Raw genomic sequence first — 16,284 nt, forward strand, 5'->3', positions numbered from 1 at the left:
TGAATGTTGGAAATTGTTCTAAACAGTCACTTATCTCCCTTAGATTGTTACAAAGGTTTTACAAATGTTAGAACAAAAGGCAACAAACACCCTCTCGGTAATGTGGAATCGACTCTATGTTGTTATGTCTCAATTTTGTAATCTTGTGTATTTCTAAGTCCAATCTCGTTTTCATATCACATAGTGAATGTTATGTCATAGCTGGGCTTCCAATGGATATTGTTTGCATTGAATTGGATCATACATCATACATATAACGTTAGGATTAAAATGTTGCATCAATACAGTAACGTTATATGCATATCAATATAGTATATGCATGTCCTCAGGAGTAACGTTAGTTCTCAATGGAAATTGTTTAGCCAATGGATACTATCCGCTGCCACCGTAGGATCTGCTTGAAGATTAAAAGGAAGAGTTCAGAAACTTCACAGGTTGGAGAAAGTTTGTCTGCGGACTGTGATTGGCTGATGTCCGCGGTGACCCCGGGTCAGGGGGCGTGGCGTTCTCTTCCAACATGGCGGCCACGAGGTAAACATGTGATCTAGAGTCAGTCTGAATTCGTGCCAGATGTTAGGGCTAAAATGGCATTTAATCGGTCAAGTTGAATCTGCAATTCTTACTTTAAGTACTTGTGACGAAATGGTGGCTTCTGCGACGTTAGTCTTGCCATCTTGTGCAGAATAACGTAGCATTTTGTATCCCATACTAACGGTGTGGCTATATCCGGTTAGTTGATCTTGATCTTGTGGACGTACCGTTAGTTAAAGTCACCAGAACTTCCTTAGAAGGTTCGAGTTAGTTTTCTGGCAGTATCGGAAATCAGAAGCTCTTCTTCAACTTTTTTCGGATTCAATGTTATCTTCACGCACCTTGTGACTTGTGACGTCAAGGTTCCGTCAGGCATAACACAAAGGCCACCCAACTAAAACTTGCCTGTCCTTTGTTCTCTTTATCTACTAAATTTTTTTTCTGCCAGGCAGAAACTTTCAAAAAATGTGAAGATCTTACATACCAATATCTGCAGTTTTCCTTATTTTTTTAAAGAATTTGACTGCTCCATTCATGTAACGTTACTAATCATTTTACATGACCGTACCTGCTCACATTCTTTATAAAATGAACTATTTTCCATGTGGAATGCCAGTAACAGTACCTTAATAAGTAAACTCCAGCCTTGAAATTTATTTGTAAAAGGCAGGGCAGTTCCATATACATGTAACATCAGACTGTAGACACAACACTTAAAAGTTTAAACAATGGATTTTACAAACAAATGGCTGAGGTATTAAGCAAACTACTTAGCCTGTAGTCAAATACAGGTGTGGGCCACCTGTTAGAAGTGTTGGAACTTTGGCCATCATAACACAGATGCTGTTTTAATGTAATTTCGATTTTTTACAAGTGATTCTGGTCAAAAACATTCCAGATCATCAGAGCAATTGTGAAGAGGACCTGATTGTTACAATGTATGACAGGACACACTCGAGGGCGAACTTTGTTTTCCCTCTAACTCTGCAGAGTATGATACTAGATAGATAGATACACAGTGGAATTTTCATCACATCCTTTAAGTACAAATGTAGGATTGAATTGGAACACTTAACTGTCTAGTGCCAATGTTTGTGAGTCTCAGACACTCCCCACTATCACCACACAGTACTCCCTGTCCAACTGTGCCCACAACTGAGCTGACCGGCAGCCAGTGGGACGGAATCGTGCTGGTCACAGATGACCCCTCCAAACTGGACGGCAGTCTGGAAGTCCTGAAGGAGGCTATCCAGACTTACAAGGAGGTGGGAGCAGTTGGAAGTTGTGAAGATGATATTTTGTTTAAATGCACTTCAGTGACTTGGTACCATGTTGGATAGTCCATGGCTTCATGACTAATGATTTCTGCTACTCTACAATTTTTGACTAAAGAAAGTTGGATTATGCGTGGTTTCCAGACGTCTTCTACTCTGCAATTTCATGATTATAGAAGGTTTGCTGAAGAAAACAACTTTCAATGACACTGAGTGTTGAGTTTTGACAGGTTTTCGTCTCCTTGTCACATTGACCAGGTTGACAGCGGTGCGGATGGTCTGGCTGTCGTCATCCCTCTCCCCAGCCTGCCTGCCAAGAGGCTGGTAAGGAAATATTAAACTGTTTCATAGCAGCATGCACCTGCAATAAACCTTTACATTCCAGGGCTTGAAATTCATTTTTGGATATAGGTGCACTGGTGCACCCAACCCAAAAAATTAGGTGCACAGATAGAATTTTGGGTGCACTACATGAAATAAAGTTGAATGTCAGCAAAGCTTGATTATAAGGTTTAACGCTACTGCCTCTCTTAAGAACTTCAATCTTTAATTCAATAGCTAACTTCAGAATTTCAAACAAGTAATACATCAAATACAGCGCAACAAAAGGTTGTATCACTTTTTCTGATAGCTACATTTCAAGAATATTCTGTATACTAGTGTACGATAGTACCTTTACCCTATAGCGTACAAAAATATCTAGGTGCATTGGTGCACCCACAGTCAAAAATTAGGTGCACAGCTCCAATTTTGGGTGCACACAGGTGCACATGCACCCACTATTTCGAGCCCTGCATCCCTTTATACATTTTCTGAACTGTTTAGTGTTGGTACAGAACAGTTGGGTTAGAATGTTGAACGAATGTACACACAAGAAATTGTACCACCATTGATATGTTAATTATGTTTAGCCATACCTAGTATGGCTCAACATATTGTTTTTGTTCACGTTCTTCTTCTTCTCCTGCCAAATCTTCAAATGGAATCTACTCCGTCAGTTTTGAGCCAAACGACCTGAAATTTGGCATGTAGGTAAAGATGGCAAATCCCCTCATGCGATTTTTCATTTCTTTCGAAACAGGCCTTAAAAACATTTTTATGGAGGTTTTTTGGGGCATTTTAGACAATTTTTATATTTTGGGCTCCTGTGCCCTGGTTTTGTAAGCAAGTGACCTGAAATTCGGTACAAGGGTGCCTTGAACATGTCCCTACAGGACTTCAATCACATTTCTGGTGTACATCACTTCAGAATGCTTCATTTTGGGGATTTTTGGACCCATTTTCAGACCAAAAACAGGCCAAAAGTGGTATCCACGTTCCATGTTCTATTTGCTGCTGGCCAAGGAATCCATGTTCTATCTAAGGATCCCCGTGTTCCATTTGCTACTGGCCAAAGAACACTGTTCTATTTAGGTCACCTGAGGTCATATCGCAGGAACACACGCAAGCCTTTGCAGTAAGAAGCTCTTGGGGTCTCGCAGAACTTGTAGAGAGAATTGTTTTGCACGGGTGATTTTGGAACAGTCCATTTATGCATCAGGAGGGAGATTGTCGAAGTATAATGCTCTCGCAAATGTTGCCTTTCTACATGCTGTTAATATTTCGATTTGCCCAGGTGTTATTTTGGGACATCCCACTTCTTGCATGGGGAGGAGTATGGCTAAACATGCTGTATTTGCTCAGGGGCAAATGACGGCCTTTCTAGTTTCTGTGTGTTTTCTTTTGGAAAATGTGTTGGACTACTTTTCTGTTGTGCCAACGAATAACATAATGTTGTATATAAGAGACTGATGCATTCTTTACCCTCCAGATCTATGCCTGTACTGGCCCAGTGACACGCGACATTGATGATGTCCGCAGGTTCTATGATGCAGCAAATAAAGGCATGCAGAGGTGGGTGAACGATGATGGACCCAGTCCCTGCCGTAATTTATGCATCAAATTTGTAAAGGGAGTTAAAAAAAGATGCAAGATTTGAATTATATAAGTCTGGAAGACTGGAATACATTTTGGTAGCAACTACTATTGATGCACAGAAGATAGCAATGCTTGTAGTTCTATATACAGGGCTTACACCTGTATTTGATCAAATTGTTTGTTGTAATGTTACTTGCTGCGTTGTACCTAAAGATGTAGCCTGGGTGCCATCTAATTACTACTGGGGCTCCTACACTCGCTACCCTGAAAAAAATCAGGGTAGCGAGTGTATCAGATGGCATCCAGGCTACTAAAGATGGTAATGCAGGTTGAGATATATATACAGCTGTTTGAGTGTTTATGTTTTCTCAGGGCCCTGAAGGCTGGATGTAAGTCCCCTCTGTTGGTGTGCCCTGCCCATTTTGCTTATGAACATCCGCGTGGTGTTGCCGTATGGGGGGCGCTGCACGCTTTGTATGTGGTGAGTACAGGGTTATACTTGGTGCACTATCATTTGGACTTTGTACGTACAGTACTAACTTAGCACAAGTGTGCGTGCCATCCTTTTTAGCATTGGCTATGGGAGCAAATGAGAGAGCGAAGTAAAAAGGATGGTTCCCAGGCTACTAACTTACAGTAACTTGGACTGTTGTGATCTAATAACTTAGTTGTTGGAAAAAACAGTGACACCTGAAGCGGGAGGGTTTAGCTTGGTCAGAATGGCAGTAGAAATGCCTTAGACTCATCATTGATTGATTCGGTTAATAGTAAGAAAAAATTCTTAATCTCTTCCAATCTTAATTATGTTTACGTCTCCAGCATTAAGATGATTTGTTAGTGTTTTTGATCAGATTATTTCTGTGATGTAGCCTATGGAGATCCGCCAGGATGTTCCGGACCGTGCCACCAAGGTCCGTCAGCTTGGGGTGTGGGCCGCCACCGAAGAGGCCGCCAACAAGATAGCAAAAAGGACTGAGGCATTGGAGAGTGGAAGGTGGGAAAAATCACACACATCTTCTACTTATCAAACACTGAAGGCTGTGATTAGGTTGAAATCGAGGTAGGCTCTGGAACACGAATTGGCGCAATTCGAGACACGAATTGCGCCACGTAGAGGCGCAATTCGTGGCGCGCAAAGCGCCACCAGGGGGCTAAACTCGAGATCTCGAATTCGTCCGCGCGGAAGCATATCAAATGTTAACGAAATTGACAAAGGTCGTCAGGTAAGTTAAAAAATAAAGCGATTGTAGAAAAACATTGTTAAAAAAACTGCTAAAAATATATAACGATATTGTGTTGCTATAGTATGTTTTGATGTTCTATGTGCAGTCAGCAAGATATTGATAATTATTACTTTTGGAACATGTTCGTCGTAAAATCTCGGATGTTTTCGGAAATAGTCGGCTCGTAAGAACTGCAATGATTCCTGGGATAGCATCATATTTTCATGGTCGCCATTTTGTTGTTTGTTGTGGTGAATGTCTACGTAGTTTTAGTCTGATTTATCAGACCCCGACTTTAGTGTAATGTTCGCTTTGTTGAACTAATTCTATCTGCCGTGAGTAAAGTAGCTTCAGCAGGAAACCTATGCCATGGTCGTGAATAAAGGATGTATTATTTGTACAATTTCGATTCTGAAACTGGAGCAAAGAAATTAAGAATGTTACTAATACTAGTACTTAGAACACACACTATCCCATTCTTGCCACTATTTTGTTACAATGCACTTGTATAAATTTATTATTATTATCAGCCCCGTAACCAGGTCCTGTAACAGCAAATTAAACAGAATGTTATTGACATAAACGATTATAAACAAAGCAACAATTGCTGGCTGAAATTGCTACACGATAAGTTAAATATTCAACAGAATTCGTAAATATGCACTTCGCTCCACCTCTGGTTGGACGAATACATTTACTCCTTGCTCTGTGCGTGTTTTGTATTACGAGTAGCTGACTACAATATATCATAAGTTAATTTTAAAAGAATGGCTAAATCGCAAGACGATACTCGGGTCCGTGTTTCGTAAATATGCGCTTCGCTGCCACCGCTGGTTGGACATATACATGTAGTTACGTAACTCATGATGTCAGTACATTGCTGGCTTCGCGTTGTCCCTTCCGGGTGGACGAATTCGAGATCTCGAGTTGAGCCACCTGGTGGCGCTATGCGAGCCATGTCAGTGCCGGTTTTGTATTAGGCTTCGCGCTACCGCTTCCGCGTGGACGAATTCGAGATCTCGAGTTTAGCCCCCTGGTGGCGCTTTGCGCGCCACGACTTGCGCCTCTACGTGGCGCAATTCGTGTCTCGAATTGCGCCAATTCGTGTTCCATGGCCTACCTGTGAAATCTGCAAGAGGAGCTGTCTGTGGACTATCTCTCTGTTGATATCATTTTATAACTCTAGTATATAGCTCGATATGGGTGGTCATGTTAAGTTGTGCCATATGACTGATTGAATGACAAAGACCAGCAGTCCAATCAACTAACGGTGTCATTGCTGCAGCTATTTTTACCTAACTTTGGCATATCTATGTATGAAGGACAACCAGTAGGAAATTAATTGAGTGGAGCATTGTGCGTCTGCTAACAAATGTGTTTGTCATCTAATCTCCTTCATACCCTGTCCAGGATTGTTGCGCGTGACATTGGGGGCTCGGACCCAGAGCGCATGGCGGCACAGCGGGTGGTGGAGTACCTGCAGGAGAAGTTCAAGGACACTCCCATCAAGATGAGCGTGACCTCTAACCAGGATGAGTTGGTGGAGAAATACCCTCTCTTGGCCGCAGTCAACCGCTGTGCCAGAGGTATTGTGACCTACATGTATCTGGAGAAATGTCCTAGGACTAAGAGAACACAACTGTGCCAAGTCCTAATGTCTCTGCAACAGAAGTGTCAGATTTAAGTATCAATGTGAAGCATGTTTTTGTTAAACTTATTCATTGGTTAGCTGTTCTGACTTTTGAAATTAGCATGAAGTATTTTGCTTCGTCAAATAGATTTTATTCATATTTTGTAGTTAAGCAGTTTGTTGTATTGTAGAAGAAACATAATTTCCTTATTGTACATATAGAAAGGCTTGTTTTTCTGTATAATAGATTACCTAGTAATCATTGGTGAATATTTCCAGCCGTGCCCCGTCACCACGGGCGAGTTATCCACCTGGAGTACACCGGCGAGGGGGAGGTGGACAAGACGCTGCTGCTGGTGGGGAAGGTAACTATACAGGGCCTGTTTTTTTCATTTTATATTTTATATTCAAGTAAGCTGGCAATACAGATGTAGTGGTGGTGCACTCAAAATACAAACTTATATCAACGCCACCACACAACAATTTTCTGATACAGGAGTCCCTTGACCACTTTGCCACATCAGTAGTATCAAATACAATGTAATAACTTTGACTTTAGGTGCAGCCAAACTGCCCTATACCCTGATGTTGTGTATTGTGTGTGTTTCAGGGCATCACATATGACACAGGTGGTGCAGATATCAAGGCCGGGGGAGTGATGGCAGGCATGCACAGGGACAAGTGTGGGGCCGCCGCTGTGGCAGGCTTCTTCCAGGTACACTACAGCTCAGACAACTTTGTGACTGGGTTAACATTGTTTCAGGGCTCTAGAATTCTTCTGTTATTGGGGTCTACATTTTTAAATACAGTCAATCCTGGTTGGGCAACCGCCTGGCACAAGCCACATTAAGACAGCCCTGTCCATTTTCACATAGCTAACCTGTCCTCAACAACCTTTTTCCTCAGTGCCTTGAGTGGTTGCTGAATCCAGGTTTGACTTAGAGGTTGATGAAGGCTAGACATCCAGGTAATAAGATACGCCAAAAATAATTACTCAAGCAACTGGATAAGATTTTGAAACAGTCAGACGTTTCAGACAGTATCCACTGTCTTTCGTCAGTGACTAACGATAGGACTGAGAACACCAGGTTTTATACCAAAACTCTGAATAGATATGTTAATGAGGTAAAGACAATTTAGGATGTCTTGAAGTAGTCTTCAAAAAGAAGATTAATTCAAGACAAAGTTATGCCAATAGTTCAATTAGCTACTGTTGTTCTAGTACAGTAACTAAATGTTGCTTGTCCGGGGGTGGGGGGTGGTGGGCAGTGCATTATCCCAGGTGCCTGAAAGTTGAACGCGTAGACCCCCTTTCCTGTTGAGGGCGGGGTTGTACATCCTCTCATATATTGCTTCTCTAATTCCCCGTTCGAACCAGCGTTCTTCACGATCTAGGATGTCCGTGGATTCGAAATTGAATGAGTGTCCCTGGTTGTGTTTTAGATGGTGGTAAATGGCAGAGGAGTAGCGGTTAGCGCTCTTTCTGCAATGTTCCTTGTACCTTTCTTTTAGTGGTCGACTTGTCTCCCCAATGTACATGTTATTGCAGTTCGGTTCCTCACATTTCAGTTTGTAGATGACATTGGCTTTGATGCCTTTTTCAGGCCTGTCTTTTGGATGGACTAGTTTCTGCCTGAGAGTTGAGTGAGGTTTGAAGTTAGTGGCAATGTTGAAGTTTTGGAAGATACGTCTGAGTTTTTCCGATACTCCTTGGACGTAGGGAATGGTAATGTTGACCTTGTTTCTGTTGGTCAATGGTCTGCACTTGAGTGTTTTCTTAGACTGGTCAGAAGGTTTGAGGGCCTTGTTGAAGGTCCAATTTTGGTAGCCACACTTGGCTAAAGCCACACGGAGATGTCTGTGTTCTTCTGTTTTTGCTTCGTCTGAGGTAATGACATTGTCTGCTCGATGGAAGAGAGTTTTAATCACTGCTAGTTTGTGTTCCAAAGGGTGATGGGAATCAAAGGCAAGATATTGATCAGTGTGGGTCGGTTTCCTGTACACTTCGAACTGAAGGTTGCCATCCTTCTCTATGATGGTTTTGGTGTCTAAGAAGGGGAGCATGTTGTTTTGACACGACTCCTGTGTGAACTTGATGTTGTCATCTACCTGGTTAATATGGTCAAAGAAGTCATCAGCTACTCTCTTCTTTAGCCTACACCAAGTGTCGTCTACATAGCGAAACCAGTTTGCTGGGGGAGGGCCATTGAAAGTACTGAGGGCTTTGTTCTCAAACTTCTCCATATACAGGTTCACAACAATGGGCGATACCGGTGATCCCATAGCACAGCCGTGCACTTGCTGGAAAAACTGTTGTTTATAAGTGAAATAAGTGCACCCTAGGCAGAGTTCTAGCAGTTCACATATGTGGTCCACGGAGAGTTTGGTTCTGTCTGCAAGTGTGTCGTCGGCCTCCAAGGCTTCCCTAACTACTGATACTGCCTCCTTAGGGGGTATGCAAGTGAAAAGCGAGCACACATCATATGAAGTGATGATTTCATCTTCTGCTACAGTGATGTCTTTGATTTTTTGGACGAAGTCTGCACTATTCTGTACATGGTGTTGAGACTTTCCCACCAACGGTCCCAAGATCTTAGCCAGATGACCTGCTAGGTTATAAGTGACAGATCCTATACCGGATACTATGGGTCGTAGAGGGACACCGGGTTTGTGGATTTTGGGAAGGCCGTAGAATGCTGGGGGTTGTTCTGTATTGGGATTGAGCTTGAAATAGGTGGCCTGGTCCAGAAACTCGTCATCTTTCAATTTCTCGAGAGCTTTATGGATTTCCTTTTTGAACTTGTTTGTGGGGTTCTTTTTCAAGGGCCTGTATGTGTCTTTGTCCCCTAATAGGTCTTGAACTTTTCTGTCATACTGTTCTCTGTCTAAGACTACTGTGCATCTGCCCTTGTCCGCGGGAAGGATCACTATGTCTTGATTAGTGGCCAAATCCTTGAGCGCAGTTTGTTCTTCCCGGGTGATGTTGCTAGAAGGGCGTAAACTGACAGGAGTGACACTTACCTTGAGGCACCGCAAACTGAAGCGTAGATGGTTCCGGTAGTCCACAATCTTCCTGCTGGTGTTCTCCAGATCCCTCACTGAGCTTAGGCAAAACTTACCGTATTGATCCTTGATACGTTGATGAAGGTTAGACATCCAGGTAATAAGATACGCCAAAAATAATTACTCAAGCAACTGGATAAGATTTTGAAACAGTCAGACGTTTCAGACAGTATCCACTGTCTTTCGTCAGTGACTAACGATAGGACTGAGAACACCAGGTTTTATACCAAAATGTCTGTTCTTAGTGTACTGCTAGTGGCTAGGTATACCAAAACTTCATATGACCATGTGTCTAGTGAGGTATAGACATTGACAATAAGTCAACTTCTTTGTTAGGTCCTGAATGCGTTCCGTCCCAAGAAGCTGCGGGTGCTGGGTATGCTGGCCATGGTGAGGAACAGTGTGGGGGCAGGTACGTCACAGGGTTCAAACTCTATGTTGTTAACTTAAAGTTTCTTCTCACATGGAATGGAAACACATTGTTTTCTCTGTCCCTGTTATGTCTCCTTTGCAAGCTGACCATCTGGAGTCATTTCTGCATTTCAAAGCTAAGGCAAGGCAAAAGCTCATGTGCAAGGATGACTTGGGCCAATACCCCAAGGTTAAAGCTCTTGCATTATCCTATTCTCACTTCTGACAGATGGTCAACAGCATGTCACAATGCTCACACCCTGGATTAATCTCTGCCCTTTGTAAAAATACTACAGAGAATATACAGTGGCAATTGTGACAAAACTGTCAAAAACATCCTTTCACAAAACTAGAGACTATTTTCTCCACACACTTTAACATAAACTTGTGGGTCTCCAGTGTGTGTCACATACAAGTCCAGGTACTATGTGTGGCCCAAATGTCTTTATTTTACAGACAGCTACGTGGCAGATGAGCTGATCACGTCCCGTGCGGGGGTGCGTGTCCGCGTGGGGAACACCGACGCGGAGGGGCGGATGGCGATGACGGACCCTCTGTGTGAGATGAAGGAACGTGCGCTGAAGGAGACCAACCCCGAGCTCTTCACCATAGCAACCCTGACGGGCCACGCCATCCGCGCCATGGGACCCAACTACTCTGTAAGGATGTTTATATGGTAGAATTATCATCATAATCATGGATTTCTTAAAGGAATACTAATAACTTCAGATGACAAAATTGTTTTTCAGTAATGATGTACATCTGTATAGGAATCCATATATATCATATAATGTTTATACAGTACAACACTAAGTAAACATTAATGCAATAATGCCATTCATAAAGCCAAGTTAGTAAACTAGACTTCTTAAAATGTTAAAAAATGTTCTTACTATGTTAGTTGATCAGCAGTTGTAGATGTCTTACTTACAGGGAATGTAGAAACATTAGTATGTGAAACCAAGGTCACTAGAACCTCCATGGTGAAATGTTTTACTTCAGTCGAATATAACCTCCTTGCTTGCTTGCGTTGTGTCATGTATCTGTCTCTCCTCCTCAGATCATCATGGACAACGGCCCTGCCCGAAAGCTGCAGACAGCCCAACAGATGCAGCAGGGTTAGTTTGGCGTTCCCTTTTGTTCTTAACTAATTTTGATGGCCTTTTAGGTATATGTTTTGGGTTTATGTATACAAAATATTTCTAGGGCTTTCATTAACTAGGTATCAGATACTGATATGTGGATACATACAATGTACATCTATGCTCAAAGTTTTCAGTCCCTTTCCACTTTGGGCTCCACAGTTATTCCCAACATTCACCAGCATGTGTTATAACAGTTGTTTTCCCTGCTATTTTTTATTTCCTCTTCTGTAGTTGGCCATGAGTTTGCTGACCCATTTGAGATCTCCACTCTGCGTAGGGAGGTATGTTATGTCATTGCACAAATGAGTGTGTAGTTAAACATTGGATTCAAGTAAGAAAAAGATGATGAATAGAAATATGTAAACAGAAATTATGAAGTTATGTAGAGTCAGCCAAAGAGTTGTAAAGTGGCTTGCCAAGGTGGTTCTTTGTTGAATTACAGCATCTACCTGTTTTTGACACAGTGATGTTTTAAGTCTTACATCCATGTCCGTAGAGTCCGTCCTCATATCTTTACAACATTTTCACACACTTTGTACAATGTAGTAAACATAAAAGACTATTTGTCTAGTAAGAGTGAAGGTAGGTTCATCATTAAACCAAGTTTACATTTGCTCATGTCAGGACTTTGACTTTGTCCGTGCTCCGTCTGAGTACGAGGACGTCCTGCAGTGCAACAACCAGCCGTCCTCCGCGACGCCCCGCGGTCACCAGTTCCCCGCCGCCTTCATGATGCGATCCTCCGGACTGGACAAGGTCAGGGTTTAATGTTTTTTGTTTATTTGCATATGTTGAACTAGACGTCTGCCCCCCTTCATGTTTTTTGTCCTGTATAGGCTATAGCCGTTAATGAATATTTGAACATGTTCAAGCCTATGTGGCTTTTCGTTGGCATCCCCCCGAAACTTGATAATATGAATGATTTAACCAAATTGTACATTATCAAAACTAAACAAAATTAACAAAAGAAATAAGTTAAAACTATACCAGGGTCATGTCTATGATATCATGTGGATGTCTAGCGTGCCTCTGACGACGAGGTTGTGTTTTTATCAGAATGGGTAGGTTGGTTTGTGGATGGTGAGCTTGCACTCTTTGAATGATTTCACCTGAGCTACAAGTCCTTCTGTTTCCAAACATTTTCATTGTGTACATTAAGGATTAATAGAACTATATAATAGAGAAAAGCTTTATTAATAATCATCTACAAATTTACTGCCGAAGCTTATTGTCCTTTCTGCTGCTCAGTCTGCCAATTGAGATATAAAAACATAGAAATGTCCCTAGTACAAGTGAGCTGTTACTTAATTGCCTGAATGTTCCCCCTCCAGCATGGCTGTGACTCGGCCAACCCCCTGCCCTACTCTCACATGGACATCGCCGGATCCTCCGGACCCTTCCCAGGTATCCCCACCGGCGCGCCCATCATCGCTATGGCAGCCAAGTACATCTACCCCCGGCTGTGAGGCGGAACACCAGGCTCAGGAGCAGCAGGGACGATGCTGGGGAGAACCTTAGGGACCAGAAATCTGCTTTAATCTGTATCAAGATGTTGCACAGGCATATAAATGTGCCAGCAAACTACATGTTCAGACCAGTCCTTTGCTACTGTTTAAGATGCCAGTGAAATACATCAGCAGGTGTAACAGGATTTGGCAATGCAATGTTTGCTCCAATCAAACAATGAAGGATGAGGCTGGTATGCTTGATGATGTTGTTATGCTTTATTATAGTTAAAAATTAATAAATAAATATTAAAGTTACATTTCTGGGATCATCTGCTACCTGAATATTCTAGTTTCATGACTACCTACAAGCATGTCTAAACATTCTGGATTGTAATGGCTGGAAATGTGGCAAAGTTCTGCAAACACAGGAGGATAATTATGATGGATGTATGACTAGTTTTCTCATCACTGGACCATAGTTATATAGATTGTGGAGTTCCAGTTAACATGAAATAATTCTGGCTGGAGATGATTCATGTGCCTGAGTGCTTAACTGTTTAATTAATGATTGGTCATTGCAATATCAATAAATATTACTATGGTAAAATGTAATGGAACTATTGAGAGTGAAAAAATAAAGCATACACTTGACTCTGCAAAGACTTTTCAAATTGATGAGATGGAGACTTATCTCACTACAAATTTCATTGATGTTACCATCTGCACAGGTAAATAGTGATAGTACAGTGCAGACTTCTGTGCAGGGCAAGCATGATAGTATTTGGAACTCATCTATGTTGAGCTGCTGCTGACATAGAGTGTGATCATTCCTTCCTCTTCCTCATAGGACGAATCACTCTCTGAGTATGAAAAAGTAAGGTCATATTATGACATTGAGTTTTGAGGCACAGAGTATGAATAGCTGCTGTAACGTGACTTCCCTTTATCCTTTACTGAAAACTCTTTTCTGTTTTCATGTGTTTTTTTAGTTTTTATCCAATCCATATTTTCAGCAAGTTTAGGATTATAACTATCTGAGATTTTGATGATTCCACCCTTTGTTTGTGTTACTGAATGTTTTAGGTATTTCATTCTCTTCCTTTCCTCTTTCACCAAGTAGCTGTACACTGCGTTATACTCATCTGATGTACTGCTGGCATTCCTCAATTTGTTCTCTTCCCAGTCTGACATGTCTTCAGAGACCAAGTCAATAATAGAGTCGTCTTTCTCTTTCTCCTGTGGCAAACGGTGAGAAGGAGCCTCCTCATCAAACCCACGTTTCACACATATACTTGGTTTCAAATAGTTTTTGTCTGTGCTTTCTAATTTGTTCTCTTCCCAGTCTGACATGTCTTCAGAGACCAAGTCAATAATAGAGACGTCTTTCTCTCTCTCCTGTGGCAAACAGTGAGAAGGAGCCTTCTCATCAAACACACGTTTCACACATATACTTTGTTTCAAAAAGTTTTTGTCTGTGCTTTCTAATTTTGAACCCGACTTTAATACATTATCATGGAATAGATTCCGAACTCTTTTTTTCTTCAACCTTTTCACCTTAGAAGGCTGTTGACCTGCATTTTGTTTGTAATTCACTTTTTTTGCGATATTTTTAGTGCTGTTTTCCACTGATTCCAACATTTCATTTTCTCTCCTTGAAAGATGAAGGCCAGCTGCAGTCTCTGACATTGCCGGATCTGAGTCAGACCCTCTGAGGTTTATCTGGTCGTTATTGTTAAAGTCTGTCTCTGATGCTGAATCTGACATTATAAGCTTTATATCCTCATTATTGCTTAGATTGTCCGCCACAGTGTCCTCTATGAGATCTGAATTGTCCTGAGAATTGTCTGATGAAGTATGGTGATCTTGACCCATTTTCCTTTCTTTACTGACTGGCTGTGCTGACCCAACATCCTCAGAGATGTCCTGCAAGTTCCTCTTCTGTTGTTTTGCAAAAGTAGAACACCGGTAATTCACAATGGGATCATACTCCATGTCTGTTCCATGATATTCAAAAGCCTGTGAATACTTGCTCACAGTTGGTTCTTGCCTTGCGTCACTCATGTCTAAATCAGTGATTGAAGCTGAATGGGCCCATACACTTGTGCCTATAGATGTGGATGGCCAAGTGACATTAGGGTCATATTCAGAGCTGAGATGTTCCTGAACCTTGACATCAACTCCGGTGGCATGGCGCTTCTTCAGCTCTGCTATCGGAGTCGGCCGGTACTCCTGTGTTCCTGCCACACCAGGCTGCCCAGGCATGGTGCTGGGTTGGTTTGTGTGGACGTCTGAAACAGGCAGCCCTCCTCCGTGTGAGGACTCACTCACAGATGTGTCATAGGGCTTGTAGTTGCCTTGGTGACCAAGATCCCTCTGTTCTTTTACAACAGAATCTTTGTCTATGTTGTCAGTGACTGTGGAGTCATGATTGTTGTGAGGCTGGCAGGGAGAGTCTCCCGGAGCAAGATCACTTCCTGAGGGGCTAATGGTTGATGCTGGGGTGGCTGGGGGGTTGGTAACAGAAGAATTTGCATGAGATCAGGCTCGTGAGATGGCAAATAGCATTTTCACAATTGCACTCGAAGTGAAACAAGTTTTCTGCTCAAAATCACCTACTTTTCAGGTAACAAGTGGAAATTATTATATATGCAGCAAGATGGTATCATCATTAGTTAATCTTGCTAAGGGAATGATAAACGCTTTTTTTGATATGATATTCGAAAATGCTCACATCCCTGAAATCTATAATTTGTCACTGATTGGGAGGTCGCTGTGAGTGATATAGGAAGGAGACGGCAGCTGATATCTAGCCCAATAAAACAACATTTCTTCCAAGTACAAGAGTATGCTCTTGTTGCCACATTTATCGTGTGAACAAAATTAGGCAACACTGGAGATGTTTCTGGATAATGGTGCTTAACTTAAGGAAATGCCATAGTCCATTCGCCAAAGACAGCCAAGAAATCGAAAAAAACTCCGGACGGAGACCTATACGTGCTCAGAAAAATCTGTAGTAGTCACTGCCAAAATTGCTTTTATTTCCATCAATTTTTTTCTTTCTCAACGTTTGCAACTCGCAGTTAATTTAGAAGGTACAACGATTTAAAAGCAACATTTCCATCGACACAAAAGTGTTCCAACCACCGCCGACCTACAACATGAGACCAGGTAATTCGATTGGGTTGTCACAACTATCTAACGTTATCTCACCATGGTTGAAGTTGAGAAGTGACCCGTCACACTCGCCTTCGGCCAAAGAAGAACACGGACTGTTCTCGAAAAACCCTGACGAGGTAGACATGTCTCAGACTCTTGCTTCCAGCAAACAGTTCACAGTACAACAGGATGACACCGTCATTAACATTCTACCATACAGATTACCATGATAATTTCTGCAAACCATATGAAGCAAAGGCTTGTGGGGAATCAAATGATTTTTTGTGTCGTTGGGAAGAGTCTTTTATTTTTTCATAACGTTAAGCGTTTTAAAATCCTCAATTAATATTTCTATGAAAATGATCTCAGCATTCACCGGTGAAATTTGAAAAAGCGGAGAAAAATGGTAATAGTAACGTTAATGTTGACGAATCATGAAGTCCCCAAGTAAATTAAACTTGTGACCAATGAGAACGCAGTGAAAAG

General features: G+C 41.9%; 2 protein-coding genes across 3 annotated transcripts; one reads left to right on the forward strand and one right to left on the reverse strand.

Annotated features, from left to right (window-relative positions):
• The first annotated feature begins 435 nt into the window (after window positions 1-435).
• Window positions 436-13,302, forward strand: LOC136431043 (putative aminopeptidase W07G4.4). The gene is made up of 15 exons (XM_066422237.1): window positions 436-531; window positions 1,661-1,796; window positions 2,064-2,129; window positions 3,616-3,698; window positions 4,095-4,203; window positions 4,592-4,716; window positions 6,356-6,531; window positions 6,855-6,940; window positions 7,186-7,290; window positions 9,975-10,050; window positions 10,506-10,708; window positions 11,110-11,167; window positions 11,426-11,475; window positions 11,819-11,950; window positions 12,526-13,302. Exons 1-15 carry the CDS (start codon window positions 518-520, stop codon window positions 12,658-12,660), a joined length of 1,554 nt encoding a protein of 517 aa, XP_066278334.1. The 5' UTR covers window positions 436-517; the 3' UTR covers window positions 12,661-13,302.
• LOC136431042 (DNA ligase 1-like) lies at window positions 12,900-16,048 on the reverse strand. Of its 2 annotated transcripts, none has more exons than XM_066422234.1 (2): window positions 15,853-16,048; window positions 12,900-15,146 (listed from the first exon to the last, which is right to left on the reverse strand). In XM_066422234.1, the coding sequence occupies exons 1-2, from the start codon at window positions 15,941-15,943 to the stop codon at window positions 13,528-13,530; spliced, it is 1,710 nt and encodes a 569-aa protein (XP_066278331.1). In that variant the 5' UTR covers window positions 15,944-16,048; the 3' UTR covers window positions 12,900-13,527. The 2 variants fall into 2 exon arrangements, with proteins under 2 accessions (XP_066278331.1, XP_066278332.1); XM_066422235.1 differs by having other exon boundaries at window positions 12,900-15,137; window positions 15,853-16,045.
• Window positions 16,049-16,284: the final 236 nt, after the last annotated feature.

The sequence above is a fragment of the Branchiostoma lanceolatum genome, chromosome 3, assembly GCF_035083965.1.
Source record: "Branchiostoma lanceolatum isolate klBraLanc5 chromosome 3, klBraLanc5.hap2, whole genome shotgun sequence".
Taxonomy (NCBI): domain Eukaryota; kingdom Metazoa; phylum Chordata; class Leptocardii; order Amphioxiformes; family Branchiostomatidae; genus Branchiostoma; species Branchiostoma lanceolatum.